A 25,491-nucleotide genomic window follows, 5' to 3' on the forward strand; every position below is an offset into this window, starting at 1 on the left:
TCTCCGAGGGGTTTTGTCGAATCTGGCAGGGGTTTCAGTATTTGGTTAGCCCAATGGCACCTGCATAGCCCCACGGATAGCCCCACGTGGTGGCCCCACGTGGTGCATAGCCCCACGTGGTGCATAGCCCCACGGAGCTTGATTTTTCATTTTCCTCCCAAGGTCAAGGTCACAAGGTCACGAACTTAGAAAATTGCGATTTTGACATAAAAATCATCCGACTGCCCAAACTTTGAGAGCGAGGATGACAATATTTTTAATGCATAATCTTGAGGTCATTCCCCACCTAAAGTCTTGAAACCATTTTGCTCTATCTCGAACACCTTGCCCGTGGCACCCCCTTCAAATTTGTTTTTACTTTTTGTTCATCAAGCGAGCCAGGTTGTTCATCAAAGTATGGATAATCCGATGAGTGCGAAATGCCATATCGCCAATATGACGTTATATTGTTCCTGGAATGTTCCAGAGGAAGTTTTGCACCAAAGGTCATAATCCTTGACCTTTGACCTTTAAAGATCACAAAGGTCAAATTTTCAAAGTTGTGGGAATCGAACCGGGTTTTCGACCTTCTTCGACGAACTAACTCCAATAAGCTATAGCACATATTCTGTTTCCTTATTTTAATGTCCACATTGTTTTGTGACCTTTAAAGGTTATGCAAAGGTCAAATTTTGAAAGTTGTTGAACGAAACCGGGTTTTCGACATTTTGCAGCGAATAACCTGTCACTCGTACCACATCATGTTGGTCATTTTTATAACTTGGTCAAAAATTATCACATTGTCTCATCCTTGACTTCTGAAACAATCTACATCGTCAAATACCGCTCGTGAACCATCGTCGTCTTCAGACTTGTCAAGGTTTGTTATCGTTCTTCATCCGTTTCAGCTGTTTCCCAAGGTTTGAAAGCTGTGTTTTCCCAAGGTTTGAATTAATTGTTCAAATTATTAATTAATCCCAACCAATGACCAAAGTCAACCATTGATAGGACACGGTGCTATGACGTCACGAATGATGTAACAATTAATGTCCCCCCCCCCGCGATTGACGTCACAATTATTCTTCTTCGTTTGATATGACGTCACAATTGACGCTGGGGACCTGAGTATGTTTCCCAGGTGTTTCCCAAGTTATGGCCATTTATGATACGGTTGTTCCGATCTCATTGAAATAATGCCCCAATCCAGTCGTCGTTTACGAGAGTGAATGAACGAAGCTGCACCTATGGGCCCGCACATACGGGCACGCACCTAGGGGCACGCACCTACGGGTCCGCACCTGCGGGCACGCACCTACGGGCAGGCACAAGTAAGTATAAACACGTGGGGTGGTTGCTGAGTCTGGGTTCGATTCCAGCACCACTATAAGTATAAACACGTGGGGTGGTTGCTGAGTCTGGGTTCGATTCCAAAACGACTTGGACCTTCATTCGGAACGTTTCGAATGCGTGACGTCACCAAGCGATCCCCTTCCTTTTTTAAGCCACGCCCAGCCACAAGCTTCACGTATTTAACAATAAAATAATTTTAATCACATTTAATTCCACACAATATGAACTTTACAAACTTTTAAAACCAAAAATAACTTTACAAAAAATTTAAAGACGTAAAACAACAACAACATGCATAGGGAGAAGAAGAAGAAGAAGGATAAAAAGAAGAAGAAGAAGCACGTGTTTGAATGGAAGAAGACGTTGAACGAGTCGAACGTGTGAGACTCCTCTTCAGGCCCTCCTCGTGTGGATGAACGATGTCCGAGGAGGTTACGGGGAACAAAGCGCGGAAAACGGTGAACACCACTTATCACTGTGCGGGGGGTGAGGTCGGGCCGACGTGTCGGGGTTAATGGTCGTCGGGTGTTGCGTAGACTTGACAGGCCCAATGGCCTCCTGTGTTAAAGGTCCTTGTGTGTTGTGGAACTGTGAACACACGGGGGGAGGGGGGAGTGGGGAGTTAAATTAAGACATAAAAGGTGAGAGTGATTGGGGGGGTTGGAGAGGTGAGGATAATGTGGGGGAAGGTGTCGATTGGAACGTGGAGGGGGTGGGGGAGGGGAGGGTGAAAGAAGCATTGACAGTCGGGGAGAAGTGGGTAATATAGGGGAGGGAGTGGGGTGGGAGAGTGAGAGGGGGGGGTGGTGATGCTGATATGGATGAGTGAGGAGAGGAGGTGGCATTGTAGAGACATGATGAGGGAGGGACAGTGAGTGATGATTACTTTTGTACAATACAACTCTTTAACTAGTAAACATCTCAAAATGTGATGTTCACCCGTGATGTTCTAAAGTTTATTCACAGCATTAAAAAAAAAATCAGGGTCTTAGGGGGCCTATGGGGAGGGGATGGGGGGAGGTTGAATGACTGTTGCTCCTGATCCAGGTGAGCTTCAGGACGTGTGGTCCTATTTTCTCCACCTGGAGTCCGTAATGAAAACTTGTATTGTTGTCAAGGACAGTGACCAATTGGAAAGTAATAGTAGGAGGACCATGATGTGCCATTCTCATTACCTCCACCACCGAAGGTGAAGGAGATTATGTTTTCACCCCTTTTGTTGGGTCACCGAAATAGGTGACCCTTATTGTCAGTAATTCTGTCTGTTTGTTCGTTTGTCATCAGCATAATTGGTCGTAAACGTGGGCGGATTTTGACCAAACTCGGGTGGTTGGTACATCTTATGACCAAGTGCTTTTGAAATTGTGATGGTTGCTAGGGACGCTTTGGTTCCCCAGCAACAACCGAAAAACCTTCAAAATCGGTACCGTTCACGCGAAATCAATTCCGAAAGCCATTATCCCACGTAGGGTTATGAAATTTGGCACGAATGATCTACAGGTGATGCTCTATCAAATATATTCCGGTTTTTGTGATACATGGAATATTTTACGCGCAGCGCCCCCTACAAATGGGGTATGCGCGAAAATTGGCAAAAATTGAAGGCCCCCGAGCGACCAGGTGAGTGCGTCGATACGAATGAAACTTTGCAGGTTCATGGTACTCAGTGAGTACTACAACTTTGCCTCAGGACATATTGACCGATTTCGCTTCGGTCAGGGGTCAAAGGTCAATTAGTGCAAAAATCGATAATGTGCGAGAGCTGGAGGTGACTTGGCGCCAAATGCTACTCCTCCTAGTGTTATGGTCGGATGGTCATGAAAATTCACACGAATCGTCTGGAATACATTGTGCACAAACGATCGAGCCGGATTTTCGATTTATATCTTTGTTCACCCACAGCACCCCCTCGAACTTTGGGGATTTCCGATTTCAAACCGCATTTTCGGTACTTTTCATTCAAATGGATACCGAGTAGTTATCAGGAGATGGAACTGGATGAGATTTGATATGCATAATCTTAAGGTGATTCCCTATCCGCGATATGACATCCATTTTGCTCTGTATCTTATAGTTTCCATGCTCGGCGACCCATCGTCGCCTACCGGCTTGTCTGTCTGTTGGTCTGTTTGTGTACAGGATATCTCAAAAAGTTGTGGACAGATCCGGATGAAATTTGCTGGGCAGGTTCGGTGTGTGACAAGGAAGAATTGATTAGATTTTGGTGAAGATCTGAATTTGGATTCGGATCCGATAATTTTTTAAGTGATTCTTCACCATTGAGAGATCGGGCTAAAGCAATATATTGTTGCGGGCCGGGGGTGGGGTGAGAAGACCACTAGGGGGGGGGGAGCTGTCTCGGTTCCCACCAGACTTCGTGGAATTGTAGGCCGTCGCACACGGATAATTCCGTGACGTGGCGGGTCGCTTAACCGACCTTGGAGGCCAATAACTCAACCACGTGACTTGGGGTCCTCCGTCAAATTAATACCGTTTGCCTAAAGATCATGCGATCTAATCACCAGGGAACACGCCCTCGGTACGCACTTGCTCAAACCGGATCACCTTACCAGATCAGATGCAGCCGAGCGGAACTGCCAAGCACGTACCGGCGAGGAAACAGATCGTTGGGGAATAACGTCCCGGCTAAACGAGGGTGCGAGCCATGCTGGACCAATGGAAGAAAACAGGAAAACGAGCTGGGAACATTTCAATACAAAAGCTTTATTTACAATCAAGCGAGGAAAAGTATGTGGCACAGAGAATGGGATTTATTTTAATGTACAGCAGGGGAGAGCAAGGAATTTGTGGGGTGCGGCAAAAGGGAACTTACAAAAGAGGACACAGAACAGGATTATCCTGACTATCTTCGACAATCTTCCTTACTTGAAGACAGGCGCCATATCTCTCTCTCTCTCTCTCTCTCTCTCTCTCTCTCTCTCTCTCTCTCTCTCTCTCTCTCTCTCTCTCTCTCTCTCTCTCTCTCTCTCTCACACACACACACACACACACACACACACACACACACACACACACACACACACACACACACACACACACACACACACACACACACACACACACACACACACACAGAAAGTTAGAGAGCCAAGAAAGAAAGAGAAAGGTGAAGTTGAACGCCCTCCAAATACCTGGCGCAGTTGGCTGACCAACGCGACCCAGGACGCTTCGGGAGGGGCAGTTGGAAAGATACTGGTGTCCATGGTGTTGGAGTGAGGAGGTGCTATGCAGGTGACGTGAGGGGTGCGGTGTCGTGCCAGAGGAAAATGGGATTGCGAGTCAGTAACGTTCTTCCTTGTAGAAGACGGGATGGAGGAGTGGAGAGAGAGAGAGAGAGAGAGAGAGAGAGAGAGAGAGAGAGAGAGAGAGAGAGAGAGAGAGAGAGAGAGAGAGAGAGAGAGGAGAATAGATGCGTGATAAGAATGATCCCCAACCTAGCTGTGTAAAGGTCTGTATGTGTAGAGTGTACCTCCGTGGGACGCTCCACCAGAGCGTTCCCACCTCGTGATATGGCGTGTTATCTGAGGCCTATTTATTCGCCGGGGCTCGTGGCAACGTGTGCTCCACACTGGTCCGTCTGGCTGCGTTGGGGAGGTGAGATGTCGACGGCACGGCAGGGAGTCTCGAAGGATGGCAGTCGCCTCGGATCACGTTCTCGAAGAAGAAGAAGCGTGTTCTGGATGGCAATCGCACAAAATTAATGTTCTGAAGAAGTGTCTCCAACAGCTCCGTGCTACCCCTGAGTGAAGGGTGGGGTGAAGACCGGAAAGCAACGCACTCTGGCCCAAATCCTGCTCCTCTATTAGTCCACAGCAGCCATAGCCATGCCCTGCCAGGCTCCCAGGGATGGGAAATCGGCTCAGATGCCATCCAGCTCTGGAACGGCTCGGAGATCCTGACTTAACATGGAGCATGCTCCCCAAGCCGGCACCCCGGCCATGAATGTGCACCGAGCGCAGTCTGAATGTCGCGTGGCAGCGGACTTTCTCCCTCACCCACGGACTCCTTCACGAGCCAAAATGCACACCCGGGACCCGAACCAAACTCCTGGATCGCCCTTCTCATGACCCCTCCTCGTTGCCCCCGGTCTTGCCGTGGTCTGGCAACTGGATGAGGGCTGTATCAATTCTGGACGCTCACCCGGGACGTCCCCGGTGATATGCGGTCGAGCTATTAACGTCTGTTGCGTGGTCGTGCATCGCGCAGTGCCGAGGACAATCCAACGCCGCTCGGTGCTCCTCAAAATAGAGTGGTGAATTGTAGCGATGTCTTGATACGAGGGGGTGTGGGAGACGTTTGTGGTCAAAGTGTTGCGATTTGGTGAGCGAGGTGTAAGGTTACTCCTTGCAGGAGTAAGGTGAGATTCCGGTTGGGAATTGGCACGCAGATTTGAATTAAACAATGACGCGCGGTTCCCGTGTGCGGGTTGTGTGGTGTGCAGCGGGGATGTGGATGATGCCGATTCACGGGAGGCATCGTGGTGTGCTTGTAAACAATTATCCATTGAATGGCGTGTGTGCTTGCATGCTTGTTATGTACTATGGCTAAAAGGACAGGGTTAGAGTTGGGGTATGAATCAGAGATATTTATAAGACCTAACTACGAGACCCACGCAACGCACTTCGTCCCACAAAACCAACTGGACATGAGAGGGCTAACTACACGAAGACTAATGAAATAACTGCCTGGAGATTCACTCTATGTTGGGTGCCATTGCCTGAGAGGCATGTGGTTTTGTAGAACCGCAACAATATATATATATATATATATATATATATATATATATATATATATATATATATATATATATATATATATATATATATATATATATATATATATATATACCTCCGCCATGCAATGCCTGATCCACCATAACATACCGGGCCCAACACATGAATGAAATGTCCTGCTGGAGATCATTTGGCCCGATCTCTCAATGGTGAAGAATCACTTAAAAAAAAAAAAATTCTCGTATCCGGATCCGGATTCAACAGTGATGAAGAAGATGTCTGTTATGGAAATGCCGACGAACCTTGTATCTGCAGGAACACCTGGATTGACTGAGATATGGTGTGTGTGTGTGTGTGTGTGTGTGTGTGTGTGTGTGTGTGTGTGTGTGTGTGTGTGTGTGTGTGTGTGTGTGTGTGTGTGTATGTGTGTGTGTGTTAGTTCAGTGGCCGAGGAAGTACAGACCAAGCTGCTGACATGTATGGAACAAAGGAACTTGAACAACACAAATGGTTGCTCAAACAACAACAGAAAAGGGTTCAAGGCAGACTTGAGAGCCAGGTGAGTGCTTCCAGCTGCACACACCAGTGAAGTAGTTGCCGACTGTCAATACATATATCATGATAATTACCATTTAACTCGGTTCCTTTGTTTTTGCGACCAGAAGAGGACATCTGATGGAGCAGTCTGCGTCACGCCACCTTTCTTCCGCCACTGCAGGGAAACCCAACAGATCCTGGACCTAGCTGCCAACATGGATCGAATAAAGGAACTTAAACAGCGCAATCACAAGATGTGTGATTGGTTGCTCAAACACGTGCAGAACCGGCACCGACAGAGGTTTCAGATCCCGGTGAGTGCTCCCAGCTGCACTCACCAGTGAAGTAGTTACCAAATATCAACACATCTATCATGATAATTAGCCTGTAACTTGGTTCCTTTGTTTTTGCGATCACAAGAGGAAATCTGAGGGAGCAGTCAGTGTGACACCATCTTTCTGCAGCAACTGCAGGGAAACCAAAAAGGCCCTGAAATTATCCATGAAGTTTGCCGAGGAACTTCATCACAATGTACGTCCATGCAGCTTCTGGTGACCTTGTTTCGCTTTTAAAAGCTTCCAACTGGGTGAACAGTGGGAGAGGTAGACCACTGATTTTATTTATTTATTAAGGGTGTCTGCAATTGTGCTGTCAGCTTAAGTGTGTCAGGGAAGGAGACTGCATTTGTTTACGCAGTTGTAAGAATGATGCAACACAAGGCAAGGGATCACCACGTCACTCTATCCTTCCATGCTTTCCTAACCTCTTTACAATGCCACGATGGTCACTCTTCCATCCACTAGATCTTGTGGAGATGTTTTGTTTATTATTGCAGATTACACGTGGGACGAAGACATAAAATGACGTTGATATCGTCCTTTGGGAATTGCAAGGACAAGAAGACTGGACTAATCGACACAGTACATGGAATTTCAACCTGGAACCACCAGATTTACATGCAAAGATTCCAATTTTTTTTTTATTAATTAATGAAAATCATGATGAACAAAGACCTTCGGTCCTGACAGACAAAGGGGTTGTGGATGGAAAGAGTGTTGCCTATCATGGGGAGGGTATGTACTGCAGGCCTGTGCAGGTGTTGTTACCTTGTGCAGTATATTGCCTTTCACACAGCTGAAGCGAGTCGAGCTGATTCTCCATGAAGAGCAGACTCTTCGAGTGGAAGCTTTGGTGGAGAAAATAAGGCCGGTGTGCCGTAACCTGAACTTGGAGTTTCACCTGGTGTCGAGTCCCGTCAAGAAGGATATCCCGTGTCAGCAGAAGCAGCTTGAGGTGTGCACGTCGAATGGTTTTACAACGGTCCCGTGCTTTTCATCACATGGTATTGATTCATTCAATGGAACTGTTCCTTCAGTGTTCAATTACTCAAAGTGCCATCCCTTTCCTGTTGAACAAGCAGCAGGTTCCTTTGTTTTTTTTCTCACCTTGATATGTCATGCTTGTTGTTTTGCTCTTGTAGAACCGAATCCTGGAACTGGAGGCCGAGCTCGAGGAAGAACGCAATAATGTTAAAATGCTCACTGAAAACGCTGAGAGAACGAAAGAACAGGTGAGGAACTTCAGTTTAATTATTAAATATTTTCTTATTTTACACTCAGTGACTCACCTGAGGGAGCTGGAGATCGCATGCTTGCCCAGAGGGGCCATGGGGACCGGAGTGATAGGGTACAGGGAAACCAGAATGTCATGATCCAGAACGTCAAATAAATCATTTTTACACATTTAACAGAATGTACTTCCTGGACAAACACAGTGAGGTTACATGGTGTTATGAGGCACGGCACTGGCTGTGGGACAACACTCGGATGGGAAGGTGATGAATGAATCGGATGATGAGAGTGAAGAGAGAAGGAATCATCGCAATCTGAAACAATGTGGGGGGAGGATGGAAAAAATCACTGGATGGGACTGATGATGATCTGTCAACTCAGAGCCTGAGAGGGAAGGACTCTGGATCTTTTGGTGGACCTCGTTGGCAGGTGGGTTCTCGGTTATCCTGCCAGGCCATAAAATGATGAATTGTTATATGTATTAAATTGAACGTCTTCTGGTCAACCGGCTGTGCATAGAGCTCCTGCAAGAGAAAGGTGAGCGGCAGAACTGTTACAAGATGTCATTGGAGCAACAGGTGAGGGCCTCGATCCCTCCGTGTGTGTGTGTGTGTGTGTGTGTGTGTGTGTGTGTGTGTGTGTGTTGACAGCATCTTATTCATGCGGAGTATGACAATGAAGTGTGGTACACTCCTGGTCAACATTTTTAGAACACCCTCATTTTTCCAGTTTTTTTTTTCCTGAAATTTAAGCAGTTCAAGTCCAGTGAATAACCTGAAATGGTACAAAGCTAAGCAGTAAACTGCCAGAGGTTAAAAAAAAGTTTAGGTTACCAAAAACTGAAAAATAATGTAAATTTCAGAGTTGTTAAAAAAGGCCCTTTTCAGGGAACAAGTAATGGGTTCGTAACTGCAGCTGTTCTGCATCAATGGTGGTAAATTAAGCCTTGAAAGTTGATGCAAACAATTCCTGCAGGTATCCCAACTTTTGTTGATTAGTTACAAACCCACTGTCTGTATAAAAGCAGTGTTGGAACAGACTGTGTTGCTGCACCCACTGAAGCATTATTTGGACAATATTGCACTGCAGGAAGTAGTATTGTTGCGACTCTGGAAACCATGATCACACTCAACATTCAGGACCTTAAGCTCAGTTATTTCGGTGTGTTTTATAGATGGCTCCCCTTCCCTTGTCTCGTGGGTAAATCAATGTAGATGCACTCGGAGTTTTATCGGAATTATTTCAAGAGAAGAACAATGCTGCAGCGGAGGACGACCACCTCCCGCCCCGAGATTCTGAGACGTAAACAAGAATGACAGTTAGAAAAAGGCTGCACAGAACAACAACGATCCCCCGTCCTGAGATTCTCCGCGGGCTTAGGAGGGGGAGGGGGAGCGCGCCAGAGCGCATAAAAGGAAGAAAAGGAGCCAGCCAGGGAGTGAGTGAGTAGGAGTGAGCAGAGGGCAGCGAGCCAGCCTGGAGCCAGCCGGTGAGAAGCGAGGAAGGAGCGCTGATCTTGCTGGAGCGCTCACCGTGCTGGAGCGCTCGTGTTGCGGGAGCGCTCCGAAGTCCTAGACTGGTCTTGCCGCTGCCGTCTGGAACGTCTTCTTCCTCCTCCTCCTCCTTCTCCTCCTCCACCTCCTCCTCCTCCTGAAAGACCATCCGCCGCCGGAGCCAGAAGGGTTGCGTATCGTCTCCGGAGTGAACGGAGTCGAGGTTTTGGTGGTCGGGACGGGTGCCGAACCCAGTTATCCTGAAGACGCACGAGGCGGACAGGTCCAAAATAGACCCTGGTCTCAGCTCCACTATCCTCCGAGCTGAAGGCCGAAATAAAGGCGTCAGCCACCACTTCGTGTGTGTGTGTGTGTCCGTGGGCCCATCCTCAAAGTAGTAAACTGTTAAGTGCTTGTGCCTGTACATACATGCATTGTCTGATATTCGGTTTAATTCTGCTTCTTTCATGCTCCCCTTATCCCCCCCATTATTGTTGAATAAATATCCGATTGTTAAATGTATCAGCTTGTTTTGTGTTTCTTTTATTGGTTCGACATGACGCGTGATTGAGAATTAGTCAAAGCTATTACGGCCCTAAGGGGACATTTGGACCGACTGTTCCTGGCGATTAAACCGCTCGGAATCGCACACAGAATGAGCGTGCTTAGCGGCTCGTTTTCGTACGAGTTCCGTCGAGGGTGAATTTCCCCGGTAGTTGGACCACGTGGGTATTTAGGTAAATTGAAATTGGCAATCGACCCTACCCCACGTGGTCTATCCATTGGCGAATTTCGGTCCGATAGAGGACCTGTCGGTTCCGGACTTATCTGGGGCGACGACCTATACATTCCGGGCGATCGGTGGGGCCGACTTGCAGCTCCATCTGGCGGTCGTGGTCGCGGCCCCGCAACATTTGGTGTCAGGAGTGGGATTCGAGCCCCTCTTTCTCCATAGAGAAATTAACTGATTCGGATCAGGGGTATACGGAGCGAACCCCCCCCCCACCGCCCCGTTTCCTCCAAATTACGACAAGCGACATGTCCGAAATTAAATTTTATTCCCAAAAGAATAGATCCCCTCAATTGTGGGAAGATTTTTTCTTTACGACGGACACATCTACACACATTTCTTTCGCGAGCTCCGACGCCCGCCTTTTTTTGGAGCGTACGGGTCGTCATGGTAACCGTGCGCAAGCGGGGCGGGGTGAGCTTGGGGCGGACTGCGCCCGCCGTGATGGCCCACAGATATAAAACTAATTGGAGGTCCGTTCTGAGGAAGAAAGCGGGGCGAAAGAAAGCTAGGGAGGAAGAAGACAAGCGAGCAAGAACGAAGGACGTGACACGCACGCACACATTTCAGGACGTTTTCACTTCATGGACGACTATTCTCTGGTGAGTGAGACGATTCTTCTCTCCCCCCTCCCCCCCCACCCATTGATCTGTTGGGTACCCCGGTCTGTGTTTAGCTGTAAGTCAACCCCCGATAAGCATCTGCTCTTTGTCTCTTTCCTGGCATTTTGATTGATTTTGCTTTTACATTTATTCTTTATTTACCTCAGAAAATAAAAAGTTCTTTTTATTTATTTATTTTATTATTAACAAATCATTTGTCGATTTCCAACCTATCCGTGTTTGTCCTTTCCTTCCATTGGTCTAGCATTGTCAAAACCGAGATAGACTGGGAGGTACTTACTACAGATTTGACCAAAAATCGTCGGCACGCACCAGCGGTTAAAACGCTCGGCCGCCCTCATTAAAATCTAATCGAGATAACATTGGTGCTTTGTCGAGGGCATACTCCCCGCTCAGGTAACCACGTGACCTCCAGTTAAACGGAATAATTAGACGGTAGACACTGGAACTCGTGATTAACTGGGTGGCGTTCATGGTTTTAAAACAACCCACTGTACCACAACGTCAATTGTGAGCAGTGGCCCCAGGTCCGGCTCAACCGAGGACAACCAGGGATGAATCCCCCTGAGTGACAAGCTGGTGTCTTGTAGGGTTTGGCCACACACCCGTGGCCACAACAACACTATTGAAATGTGGGTAGGTCTATTAATTACATACTATTGAAATGAGTCCGTCTATAAATTACCATTGGATCCTGAGTATGTCTATCATTTACATACATTTGAAATGTGAGTCAATCTATTGGTGGTTCATGTGGAATTGGAACGTTTGTCTCTTGATTACTTGCTTCTGGAAAGTATGACTATAAATTACATTCCAATTATAGGTTGGAACATCTTAATTACGAATAATTACCAATTGAATTGTTTTCATGATGGAACACACCAGCTTACAAACACCACATAAAGTAAGTCCTGTTGAGGGACTGCAATCTCTGATTACCTTCTCTTGTTGATCCTCCCCCGATGGTCCTGTGGGATAGGGGAAGGCCTATTCCTGTTATCGGGGTTGTTTCTGTAATTAGTGTCCCCAATTTTTTGCAATTTATTTTTTTTGAAAGTACCCACACGATTTTAATGAAACTTAACCACAACCTTCATCACCTGGGATGTACCAAAGTCTGTTCACGGCAAAAATCAAGGTCTGATGGGACCTAAGAAGGGGTTTACAGGTGGCTTGCCCCCCAATGTATTTGCTTTCTTCTCCGAAACTACACACACAATTTCAATGAAACTTGACCAAAACCTTGATCAGCCGTCATTTACCAAAGTTTGTCGCCTCAATGAGAAAAAATCTGGGTCTGAGGGGGTCTGTGGGGGTTCTGATGATGCATTTTCCGATGCTTTCCAGTTAGTTTTGTGTTTCATTGTCTTTACAGATAAAGAAATGAAAATCGTTTCTTTTACCAACTCTGCTCAGTTCGACCAAGAAGATCATTTCAATCAGCAAATGCCTTCTTCTCAGGACAATGACAAATCGAGCAGCGTCTCTTCCAACAACCACAACAGTTGTTTAAAGGTGATCAAGCAGATTCAAGGAAGCCAGAAACTTTACAAGTGTTCTGTGTGTAACAAAGTATTTACTCAATCATCAAATTTACATCAACATGAACGGAGACATACGGGGGATAAACCCCACAAGTGTTCTGTGTGTGACAAGGCATTTGCTGATTTATCAACTTTACATTAACATGAAGGAAGACATACGGGGAATAAACCCTCCAAGTGTTCTATGTGCTTAAAAGGGCTTTTATTCTTCCTCAGCTTTGAATTATCACCAAAAAACATTCCAGGGATAAACCCTACAAGTGTTCTGTGTGTCACAAGGCGTTTCCTCAATCATCAAATTTACATAAACATATACGACTTCATTCTGGGGCTGAACTACAAGTGTTCTGTGTGTAACAAGGCGTTTCCTCAATCATCAAATTTACATAAACATATACGACTACATTCTGGGGCTGAACCCTACAAGTGTTCTGTGTGTAACATGGCATTTTCTCAATCATCAAATTTACATAAACCTATACTGGGGATAAACCCTACCAGTGTTCTATTTGAAACAAGGCATTTGTTTCTTCATCAAGTTTTTCTCGTCATCAAAAAATACACACGAACATACAACAGAGGTGCGAGCACCCAGCGACTTCAGTGTGAATACCGTGTTATCAGGGAAATGACCAAATACCGGGATCTGAAAAATGAAGTCAAAATAACCTGGAAGTTGAAGAGTGTCGATATTGTGCCATTGATGGCTGGAGAAACTGGAGTGATGAAGAAGAACCTCACTGTGATCTTCAAAACATCCCTGGGAATGTATACTACAATAAATCACAGGAATACACTCAAACAAACACACACACACACACACACACACACACACACACACACACACACACACACACACACACACACACACACACACACACATTGCTTTATATGAGGAAAGATTGTAAACATGAACGACAATCCCATTTTGTTTCTCAAACTTTCGGATATCAAAACAAACAAACAAAATGTTTGTTTCTCAAACAAAATGGAGGTGGATACACACACACAAACACACGCATTTATACACACAAACACACGCATTTATACACACAAACACATATACAAAACCATATGGACACACTGAAACACACGTGTGCACACAAACACATATATACAACCATATGAACACACGAAAACACACACACAACCACAGGAATACACTCAAACACACATTCACAGGAATACACTCAAACACACACACACACACACACACACACACACACACACACACACACACACACACACACACACACACACACACACACACACACACACACATTGCCTTTTATGAGTATAGATTGTAAACATGAATTGGAATCCCATTTTGTTTCTCAAACTTTGGGATATCTTTAATCCCATAACTGTGTTTGTTGTTCCTCTTGTAGGAAGTTCTTCACATCACCTGGATATAAGTTCAATTTAATTTGGAACTTTCATCTGATTATAGTTATTTATAGACGAATATAAATTATTAATTATATCTGAAGTCCAATTCCCTTTTTCCATTTGTAAGATGAGAATTCAGTTTCTCACCTCAACTTGAACAGGTATAAAAAGCATTTAAATTAATGAATAAGCAGGTAGGGGTGGTCGTAGCAAAAGGTATTTATCCAAGGTAGGGATGGTACCATAACGATTGATATGTCAAGACCATCCCGATATCGTTTTGATCTCTCGTGTAATTAATTTATAATTGACAAATTATTTATTTTACCAAGTTTCACGACTCGCACACAGTAGCAGCGACATCGATTTTCACACACACACACACACACACACACACACACACACACACACACACACACACACACACACACACACACACACACACACACACACACACACACACACACACACACACGGGGTAAACAATATGGTACCACAGGGACTTTCAGGAAGGAAAGCAGGGAATTTGAAGGAAGTGGGTTTGGGGTGAATTAGGGAGGGAAAAAAAACATCGTGGTTTTGGATGGGGAAGATAAGAGGTGGAGGTGAACAGCTGTTTTGAAGACCTGGAGGGAAGAGTGGGATTGAAGAGAGTGTGGGAGTTTGTTCCAAAGGCGGGAAAAAAGAGGAATGAAAGAGTGAACTTCATGACTGTGGGTAGAACGAAGAGGGGTAAGAATGGAGGTGAAATATGTTTGTTGTGCTTCAATTCCACACTGAGACATCTTGGAGGTGAAGTGTTCAATTACACTCTGAGGTCGATCCACCACCCAAAGAAAGAACATGTCACAGCATTAGCTGCAGGTAAAGATAACAAGGTTTCAAGTTGTATTGGAGGAGAATTAATTATAAATGAAAATGTGGTTTTAACATTGTGCAGGAATTTCGTCATCCAGAAGATTGTGGGCAGTTTTGGTCACCACAACTTAGGAAGGACCGCCACATCATTATTTCTTCCTTTTGGGCAATTCATACCACCACTGAATTTATTCTTTCTTTGTGTCTAATTCAACCAAACACACATTATGTTATCCGAGCTGGCAGGATGGCCTTGAGGAAGCCAGGGTTCGAATCCCGACACAGCTATAAACTGCCACCCCGGTGTTTCACAACCAGGGTGATTCATCTACGTGTGTGCTGTCTCTCAGATGGATATTAAACTGGGCGTCCTGTCTGCCGACATTCGTTGGTGGATGGTAAAGACACCCACGATGCCGTTTGCGAAGAGTAGGCGAGTTATCGCCAGCACCCCAAACAAATTACAAATCCCTGTCCTCACCTTCATGGAACGTCAGGCTTGGCCAGCCAGTTCCTGAAAGACTTGGGCCAAGCTTCCACTGGCCAACCGCCAAAAATGTTGGAATAATTGTGGCCGTTACAGAAGAAGAAGAAGAAGAAGTTTCAAATAAAAACCGATTATGGGATCTAATTATTTATTTAACTGCACCCCAACACCTCGGGTCAACACTCAACACGAGGCAACTGGAATTCCTCCCCGAGTGCACAGATGCTCTCCTTCAACATTGACTGGTGACGCCGGGTGTTCTCTCAGTCCTTTGGGATTAAGACTCTTCTCCAGGTTAGGTAAATGAGCAAGTACATCACGTGGTTCAACCTGGCCAAGCAGGTGAAATGTAAACGTGTCGCTCGGACTCACCTTTCTTTTCGGATCCCAGGGATTCCCAGGTGGTTCGGCTCACCATCTGCCAAAGAGGGAACGACATGGTGCCCTTCTCGTATGTAATGTATTTTATAAATATTTATTTATTGTATTTTTATATAAATTCAGTCCCTCCATTATTTAATACCATCTATGAATATATAAATATATATTTATTTATATATATGTTTTATCAAGAATATTAATTAAAGAATTTACCTCATTAAAATAATTAATTCATTTTTATGATATCAAATGCAATGCAAAAGGAACTTGTTTACTTGCAATGCAATAAAGTTATGTGCAACATGGTTATGATGTCACACATCAAAATTCACCATGACAGTTTAATTATGATACAATGAAGTACACTGTGCTAAATTAAAGTTCATAAACTCAGAGCAACAACAGATATTTTACGAAAAGCTTTTCAGTCGGATACCCGACAAATACTTCAACTTAAAAGGACATCCTCTAATTCTCTGGCACATTAAGCTGTATGCCTGTAGTTCACCATTTTCCGAAAGTGTGAGCGAGGCTGATCCTTGGGATGTTTCCAGGGCGACGTCCATGCTCCCAATTGCATGAATTAGTCAGCATTCCAGGGTGACCGGTTCAATCGCAACCTGTGGGGTGACCATCCCCAACAGGTGACACACAATACTCGTGTGAAGGACACAACAGCTGTGCAGACCCTACCGTGCCGTTTAACCCTCCGGGATCTTTGCCTGGCCGAGGGTTAACCGTGACCATCACCGCCGCGCCTCAGCACAGAGCGCCCTTTCCTGTGTGTTTTATATTTCACGGCGATGGTCCCGCTTCACACAGGAGCGACAAAGGCTTCATCGGCTTGAGCTGTGTCCTGAACCAGAGTGGGAGGACGGCTGACTGAACTACAACTCCATGACTGGGAAATCTCAGGGAGGGCAAGGTGGAAAAATCTGGAACACAACCCAAAACCTTTAGAACAAAAGAAGTAGAATCTGACTAGGTAGAGTGAAGCTTGGTAGGAGGGAAGGGGATCACATTCAAGAGATATTTACCTAATGGCCGCCATGATGCAGGCAGGCGACCTCAGATAAATATCCAGAAAACAGAGAAAGAGGACGAGACAGGAAAGTAATGGATCAAGGATTGTAGTGCACGGTTAGCAGCTGTCGAATCCATCACTGGAGTCACCTGGGAAAGTAGGGAAGGATTGTCAGACATGTGAGAGAAGACAGTGAGGTTGATATTGAGGAGATAATTCTCTAAAGGCCAACATGATGCAGGCAGGCGACCTCAGATAAATATCCAGAAAACAGAGAAAGAGGACGAGACAGGAAAGTAATGGATGAAGGATTGAAGTGCACGGTTCACAGCTGTCGAATCCATCACTGGAGTCACCTGGGAAAGTGGGGAAGGATTGTCAGACATGTGAGAGGGGACTGTGGGGTTGATATTGAGGAGATAATTTTCTAAAGGCCAACATGATGCAGGCAGGCGACCTCAGATAAATATCCAGAAAACAACAGAGAAAGAGGACGAGACAGGAAAGTAATGGATGAAGGATTGAAGTGCACGGTTCACAGCTGTCGAATCCATCACTGGAGTCACCTGGGAAAGTGGGGAAGGATTGTCAGACATGTGAGAGGGGACCGTGGGGTTGATATTGAAGAGATAATTTTCTGAAGGCCAACATGATGCAGGCAGGCGACCTCAGATAAATATCCAGAAAACAACAGAGAAAGAAGACGAGACAGGAAAGTAACGGATAAACGATTGTAGTGCAGGGTCAGCAGCCATCAAATCAATGGGAGGGTTTTTTGAAACGATTTATCTTCCCTCCTGATGTTGTTATGGGTTCACAAGATGTCTTTAGAAACCTCTTTGCGGAGGCAGTCTCGGAATGATTTATCTTCCCTTCTGGTATCATCACGGGTTCACAAGATCTTTTTGGGGGACTTTTTGTGGAGGGATTTTGGGAAAGATTCATCGACTCCCTTGGTATGATCACAGGTTTCCAAGATGTCCTTCGGGGCCTTTTTATGGAGAGAGTTTTGGCAAAATCAATCAACTCCTTTGGTATTGTGACAGGTTCACCAGATCTCTTTGGGGAGATTTTCGTGGAGGGGGTTTTGGAATTATTTATCTTCCTTCCTGGTGTCGTCACGGGTTCACAAGAGGCCTGTGTGGAGCTCTTCACGGATGAAGTATCAGAAACATTTATCTTCCCTCCTGATGTTGTTATGGGTTCACAAGATGTCTTTGGGAACCTCTTTGCGGAGGCAGTCTCGAAATGATTTATTTTCCCTTCTGGTATCATCACGGGTTCACAAGATCTTTTTGGGGGATTTTTTGTGGAGGGATTTTGGGAAAGATTCATCGACTCCCTTGGTATGATCACAGGTTTCCAAGATGTCTTTCGGGGCGTTTTTATGGAGAGAGTTTTGGCAAAATCAATCAACTCCTTTGGTATTGTGACAGGTTCACCAGATCTCTTTGGGGAGATTTTCGTGGAGGAGGTTTTGGAATTATTTATCTTCCTTCCTGGTGTCGTCACGGGTTCACAAGAGGCCTGTGTGGAGCTCTTCACGGATGAAGTATCAGAAACATTTATCTTCCCTCCTGATGTTGTTATGGGTTCACAAGATGTCTTTGGGAACCTCTTTGCGGAGGCAGTTTCGAAATGATTTATTTTCCCTTCTGGTATCATCACGGGTTTACAAGATCTTTTTGGGGGACTTTTTGTGGAGGGATTTTGGGAAAGATTCATCGACTCCCTTGGTATGATCACAGGTTTCCAAGATGTCTTTCGGGGCCTTTTTATGGAGAGAGTTTTGGCAAAATCAATCAACTCCTTTGGTATTGTGACAGGTTCACCAGATCTCTTTGGGGAGATTTTCGTGGAGGGGGTTTTGGAATTATTTATCTTCCTTCCTTTTGTCATCACGGGTTCACAAGATCTCTTTGTGATGCTCTTTGCAGATGGAGTTTCAGAATGATTTATTTGTCCACTTGGTATGCTTACAGGTATATAAAGTCTCCTTGGAGAACTTTTCATGCACCGAGTTTTGGAAAGATTTATCTCCCCCCTTTTGGTATCCTCACGGGTATATAGGATCTCCTTGGGTAACTTTTCGCGGACAGAGCTTTGGAAAGATTTATCTCCCCCTTTGGTATCCTCACGGGTAGAAAGGATCTCCTTGGGGAAGTTTTCGCGGACGGATCTTTGGAAAAATTTATCTCCCCCTTTGGTATCCTCACGGGTAAATAGGATATCCTTGAGGAACTTTTCGCGGACGGATCTTTGGAAAGATTTATCTTCCCTCCTGGTATCCTCACGGGTATAAGGGATCTCATTGGGGAAGTTTTCGCGGACAGAGCTTTGGAAAGATTTGTCTCCCCCTTTGGTATCCTCACGGGTAAATAGGATCTCCTTGGGTAACTTTTCGCGGACGGATCTTTGGAAAGATTTATCTTCCCTCCTGGTATCCTCACGGGAATGCGAGATCTCCAAGGTGAACCTGTCGCTGATCGTTTTGACAAGTTTTGAAAAGACTCTCTTGGGAAGTTTTCAACTGATGAAGAGGTGTTGCCTCGTTGAGTTACATTCTTTAATACTCGTGATACCAGACGGTTCTCAAGATCTGAATGTTCAAGTCGCTTTGGTATTGCGGAAGAAGTTTTATCTTTCCGGATGTGTTGAGTTGATCCATTTGATCCCCTTACATTCTTCCAGGCTGACTTCCCAAGTTCCCACTGTACAGGTATAGGTGTTCCTCTTGGGTAATATGTTCCGAATCCCAATGGTACTGATTCAATCACACGTTGGAATGAGTGAACAGTGATGATCTCTTCCTGGTCGTTGTTTCTTATGAACGTACGAAACATAGATCCGAGATCCACATTCTCTCGAGTCTCTGATCCATTCCCACATGATGTGGAACCAGACTTCCCAAGTTCCCACTGTACAGGTATAGGTGTTCCTCGTGGGTAATGTGTTCCGAGTCCCAATGGTACTGATTCAATCATACGTCGGGATGAGTGAACAGTGATGATCTCTTCCTGGTCGTTGTTTCTTACGAACGGACGAAACATTGATCCGAGATCCACATTCTCTCGAGTCTCTGATCCATTCCCACATGATGTGGAACCAGACTTCCCAAGTTCCCACTGTACAGGTATAGGTGTTCCTCGTGGGTAATGTGTTCCGAGTCCCAATGGTACTGATTCAATCATACGTCGGGATGAGTGAACAGTGATGATCTCTTCCTGGTCGTTGTTTCTTACGAACGGACGAAACATTGATCCGAGATCCACATTCTCTCGAGTCTCTGATCCATTCCCACATGATGTGGAACCAGACTTCCCAAGTTCCCACTGTACAGGTATAGGTGTTCCTCGTGGGTAATGTGTTCCGAGTCCCAATGGTACTGATTCAATCATACGTCGGGATGAGTGAACAGTGATGATCTCTTCCTGGTCGTTGTTTCTTACGAACGGACGAAACATTGATCCGAGATCCACATTCTCTAGAGTCTCTGATCCATTCCCACATGATGTGGAACCAGACTTCCCAAGTTCCCACTGTACAGGTATAGGTGTTCCTCGTGGGTAATGTGTTCCGAATCCCAATGGTACTGATTCAATCACACGTCGGGATGAGTGAATAGTGATGATTTCTTCCTGGTCGTTGTTTCTTATGAACGTACGAAACATAGATCCGAGATCCACATTCTCTCGAGTCTCTGATCCATTCCCACATGATGTGGAACCAGACTTCCCAAGTTCCCACTGTACAGGTATAGGTGTTCCTCGTGGGTAATGTGTTCCGAATCTCAATGGTACTGATTCAATCATACGTCGGGATGAGTGAACAGTGATCTCTTCCTGGTCGTTGTTTCTTATGAACGTACGAAACATAGATCCGAGATCCACATTCTCTCGAGTCTCTGATCCATTCCCACATGATGTGGAACCATACTTCCCAAGTTCCCACTGTACAGGTATAGGTGTTCCTCGTGGGTAATGTGTTCCGAGTCCCAATGGTACTGATTCAATCATACGTCGGGATGAGTGAACAGTGATGATCTCTTCCTGGTCGTTGTTTCTTATGAACGTACGAAACATAGATCCGAGATCCACATTCTCTAGAGTCTCTGATCCATTCCCACATGATGTGGAACCAGACTTCCCAAGTTCCCACTGTACAGGTATAGGTGTTCCTCGTGGGTAATGTGTTCCGAGTCCCAATGGTACTGATTCAATCATACGTCGGGATGAGTGAACAGTGATGATCTCTTCCTGGTCGTTGTTTCTTACGAACGGACGAAACATTGATCCGAGATCCACATTCTCTCGAGTCTCTGATCCATTCCCACATGATGTGGAACCAGACTTCCCAAGTTCCCACTGTACAGGTATAGGTGTTCCTCGTGGGTAATGTGTTGCGAATCTCAATGGTACTGATTCAATCATACGTCGGGATGAGTGAACAGTGATCTCTTCCTGGTCGTTGTTTCTTATGAACGTACGAAACATAGATCCGAGATCCACATTCTCTCGAGTCTCTGATCCATTCCCACATGATGTGGAACCATACTTCCCAAGTTCCCACTGTACAGGTATAGGTGTTCCTCGTGGGTAATGTGTTGCGAATCCCAATGGTACTGATTCAATCATACGTCGGGATGAGTGAACAGTGATGATCTCTTCCTGGTAGTTGTTTCTTATGAACCTTTGAAACATAGATCGGAGATCCACATTCTCTCGAGCCTCTGATCCATTCCCACATGATGTGGAACCACCCTGAATCACTGTGGATAACCTATCACTCGTCACCAGCATGGCCGTCTGATTGTGTGGATCTGGCCTGTGTTGGGACCCCCCACGTGACCGCTGATTGTGCATATGTGGGCTGTGTTGGGACCCCCCACGTGACTGCTGATTGTGCATATGTGGGCTGTGTTGGGACTCCCCACGTGACCACGATGTGTGATGATGTTGCACTTCCAGCAACACAAAAACATTCACTTCCGGGATCTCAGCATCCTCACTCGCGGTGTTTCTTCTTCTCTCCGTGGAGTCATAGCAGTCTGTGAATGAGTTAACAAAATTATTATCAGACGGAGTGATATTTCCTTAATTTAAATATATTTTATGATAAGTGCACATTTCGTGTCATGCTCCCGATTTCAATTCCAGGAGCTTTAACTTACCGAACTTGTTCATCATCATCTTGTAAAATCGTTCAATCCAGAAGCTCATGCGGATCTGCGACACAAAGAGTATCAAACAACACACCTTAAGGGAGGACCTTGTGTCACGTGACACCTTTGTTTGATTCCACCCAAGTTCTGAACAAAGCTTGAAAGGATGAATCCATTTGACTTGTCAAGTTTGTAATGTTTACACTTTACAAACTCCATTATCTGGTTATTTAGTTCAGACAAGTCGTGTCCGACTTCTGGTGACATCAATGATCAGTTTTCTCCAAACATCCCTGTCCTGCGCTGCTTTCCGAAGCTCTGGCCAAGACGGCTGGGTTGCAGCCTTTACTTCATCCGCCTTGCACATCCTGTACATTATGTCTGCCTGCGTCTTCCTCTTCTTCCCTTCAACCACACCCAACATTGTTAACTTCTCCAGACCTTCCTTTTCTTCACTCATGATGTGTCCAACGTGATGATGATGTGATCATGACGCGCGCACGATGTGTCTGTCACTCCATGTTGTGATCATGTTGGGAAGTGGGAGTTACAGGAAGCTTTGAGGGCTGTTATATGTGTGTATATATATATATATATATATATATATATATATATATATATATATATATATATATATATATATATATATATATATATATATATATATATACACATATTTAGTTTGTTTGTTTCTGGGGCCATAAGAGAAATTTCATGATATATTTGGCATGTATTGTGAAAAGTTGAAGCTTACCTCTGTGTGTGCATGTGTGTTGTATCCATGGCCAATACTAGCCTGTACTAACAGGAAGTTATCCGAACCCGACCCCGATCATCCACAGATATTTCTAGTTACCTTCGCATTCTGCGAAAGGTTATGTATTGGTCGCTGTGTATTTATTTATTTATTTATTTGTGAATATGTGTGTGTGTGTGTGTTTGTTTGTTATTCACATAACTCAGAAAGTATAAAACCAAATCGCTTGAAATTTGGTGGGATGATGGGTTATTATCCAAGGAACATTTGATTAGATTTTGGGAGCGATCGGGTCAAAGGTCAAGGTCACGGAAAGGTCAAATTCGTATTTTTACCATAGCGCAGTCAATTTTGATCTAATTGGCATGCAACCGATGCCAAAATGTTCAGAATTCATTGCCCAATCTTGTGATGGGCGACATGACACAATTACGTCATTACCCTTGTTAGGGGTTGGGGGTCAAAGGTCAGTGGGGTCACGACCTTTCAAAATATGCGGTTTTTGTCATAACACGGTCAAATCAAAACCGATTTGCATGAAACCAACACCAAAATGTTCACTGCTCTGTTCCCCCTACTCTCATGGCAAGAACAAAAAAGTAGCGGAGGCGAAGGTATGCGCTCTCCCGAGTGCCCATTCTAGTATTTCCTGTATTTCCGTGAATCCGATTTGCATTCGGAAACAGAACAATTTGGTTCACCATTTTCAATTTGCCACTCTTTCGTCGAAATGCTGAGAATTATGTTGATAAGACGATTTTGAATCACATATTTCTCGCGAGCAACAGCAGGTAAAAAGTGCCCAGTGAGCAGAATCGAGTCATTGGAAACACACACGACGCATCTCGCCCCCGGCTGGCAAACCGACCGCTTTTCACGGATTGTCAACCTTCACCATGTCGTCATCAAATGCATACCTGGACGATGATGCTGAGGAACAGACCAAGTAAAAGTAAGATTTGACACGTCATCATCACTTCCATCCACCGGTGTAGAGCGGCAGCACGGATGTAGTGGTACTCCTTCCGGAATAATGATCGAATCGATGTCAATCCTGAAAAGGAGAGCAAGGAGAGTGTTAAAAGGCTTGTTCTTACTTACATTGATCGACAAAAGGTGACTTACCTGAGGTCTCGTCATTTATGGTGAACAAAACAAGAAAACGACAAAGGAACATTAAATGTGACTTACCTTCGTAGCATTTTATTATCCAGTGTGTTTTTCGGGGCTGCAATGGAACAGAAAGAACAAATAATGTCAAATAGGATGATGTTTCACAGATCTACGAGTCAAAGTTGCACTTTCTCACAACACACACACACACACACACACACACACACACACACACACACACACACACACACACACACACACACACACACACACACAGTCACACACACAAAGTCACACGCACAAACACAGTCACACGCACACAGTCACACACACACACATACACACACAGTCACACGCACAGTCACACACACACACATACACACACAGTCACACACACACAACATTTAAAAACACACACATACACACACACACACACCAAACGCTTGTGAAGTATTTGTTGCATTCGGTCATACCTGAACAAGCTTTCCAAGACATTCCCAGATGGACACGGAATATCCTTTCAACTTCTGTTTGAAAGACACGGAGAGATAAAATATGTTGGATTAGTGCATTGAGGTGAACGTCACACCTGGAAAGTGAAATGTACACGGTATACGCAAACGTACACACACACACACACACACACACACACACACACACACACACACACACACACACACACACACACACACACACACACACGCACACACACGCACATGCATGAGGCGGTAGTTTGAGAACTGGTTGGTTTATGTTCCATCGCCTTCAACCCACCCACTTACAACGATAGCAGCCATAATAGCAACTTACATGTACACACACACAAACACACACACACGCACGCACACACACACACGCACATGCATGAATGTGGATTCTTTGAGACATGGGAGAGCTCCACTCTGTTCCATCGCTTTCAACCCACCCACTTACAACGATAGCAGCCATAATAGCAACTTACATGTACACACACACAAACACACACACACGCACGCGCGCACACAATATTTATACACGCACACATGAATGTGGATTCTTTCGAGACATGGGAGAGCTCCACTCTGTTCCACATTCTGAAGCTTACATGTGAAGATATCAACCAAACACACACACACACACATACACACACAAACATACACACACACACAAACACACACACACACACACATGCATGTGCACTTTCGTGCAATGGTGTATTGTATGACGTCATACCTGAACGGAAATATGTTTTCCGAGTATTTGTGAGATTTCCTGAGAATATTCTTGCAACTTCTGTATCAAAGACACGGACACACAAAATATGACGGATCAGACAAGGTGAGAGGAAGGTCGCAATGCTTTGTTGAGAGAGAACAATGCAGTGAGAGGAAGGGAACACAGACGTGTGGTGGAGCGTTAATTACGATTCATCCTGTTTCATCGAAATGATTCTGCATGTAAATAACAGTGAAGATGGAAACAAAATAATGTCTGAAATCCATTTTCTCCCGGTCCTGCAATAAATACCACCCAGAGACAAATACCGCCCAGACATGTCTGGAGATAAACTGTCTGGACACGTCCGGAACCAAGCTGTCTGAAGACAAACACCGCTCGGACATGTCCGGAGACAAACTCCCATCCGGGCACGTCCAGAGATAAATACCATCCAGACATGTCTGGAGACAAACCCTGCCC

General features: G+C 45.1%; 2 protein-coding genes and 1 long non-coding RNA gene across 8 annotated transcripts in view; 1 reads left to right on the forward strand and 2 right to left on the reverse strand.

The window, feature by feature from the left end:
- The first annotated feature begins 1,649 nt into the window (after window positions 1-1,649).
- Window positions 1,650-12,967, forward strand: LOC147006480 (uncharacterized). Of its 6 annotated transcripts, none has more exons than XM_085868677.1 (7): window positions 1,650-1,787; window positions 6,523-6,642; window positions 6,746-6,934; window positions 7,041-7,151; window positions 7,755-7,913; window positions 8,101-8,190; window positions 12,476-12,967. In XM_085868677.1, the coding sequence occupies exons 1-7, from the start codon at window positions 1,749-1,751 to the stop codon at window positions 12,485-12,487; spliced, it is 720 nt and encodes a 239-aa protein (XP_085724803.1). In that variant the 5' UTR covers window positions 1,650-1,748; the 3' UTR covers window positions 12,488-12,967. The 6 variants fall into 6 exon arrangements, with proteins under 6 accessions (XP_085724803.1, XP_085724799.1, XP_085724800.1 ...); XM_085868673.1 differs by lacking the exon at window positions 12,476-12,967 and adding an exon at window positions 9,406-10,206; XM_085868674.1 differs by lacking the exon at window positions 12,476-12,967 and adding an exon at window positions 9,406-10,206 and having other exon boundaries at window positions 6,749-6,934.
- On the reverse strand, window positions 1,785-15,468 carry LOC147006481 (uncharacterized). The gene is made up of 3 exons (XR_015054806.1): window positions 15,373-15,468; window positions 13,314-13,404; window positions 1,785-1,917 (listed from the first exon to the last, which is right to left on the reverse strand). It is a non-coding gene; the product is annotated as an uncharacterized LOC147006481 (long non-coding RNA).
- Window positions 15,469-18,755: 3,287 nt separating this feature from the next.
- LOC147006482 (uncharacterized) overlaps window positions 18,756-25,491 on the reverse strand; it is a 32,688-nt gene continuing 25,952 nt past the window's right edge. Inside the window, exons 7-12 of the mRNA XM_085868685.1 lie at window positions 25,027-25,086; window positions 24,288-24,341; window positions 23,893-23,929; window positions 23,619-23,755; window positions 21,954-22,008; window positions 18,756-21,830 (exon numbers count right to left, since the gene is read on the reverse strand). Coding sequence (XP_085724811.1) covers window positions 18,817-21,830; window positions 21,954-22,008; window positions 23,619-23,755; window positions 23,893-23,929; window positions 24,288-24,341; window positions 25,027-25,086 — 3,357 coding nt within the window. The 3' untranslated portion in view covers window positions 18,756-18,816. The remainder of the gene's footprint in view (window positions 21,831-21,953; window positions 22,009-23,618; window positions 23,756-23,892; window positions 23,930-24,287; window positions 24,342-25,026; window positions 25,087-25,491) is intronic.

The sequence above is a fragment of the Eptatretus burgeri genome, unplaced genomic scaffold (assembly GCF_056783735.1).
Source record: "Eptatretus burgeri isolate ZD-2024b unplaced genomic scaffold, Ebu_testis_v1 Ebu_testis_scaffold_3170, whole genome shotgun sequence".
NCBI classification, from domain to species: domain Eukaryota; kingdom Metazoa; phylum Chordata; class Myxini; order Myxiniformes; family Myxinidae; genus Eptatretus; species Eptatretus burgeri.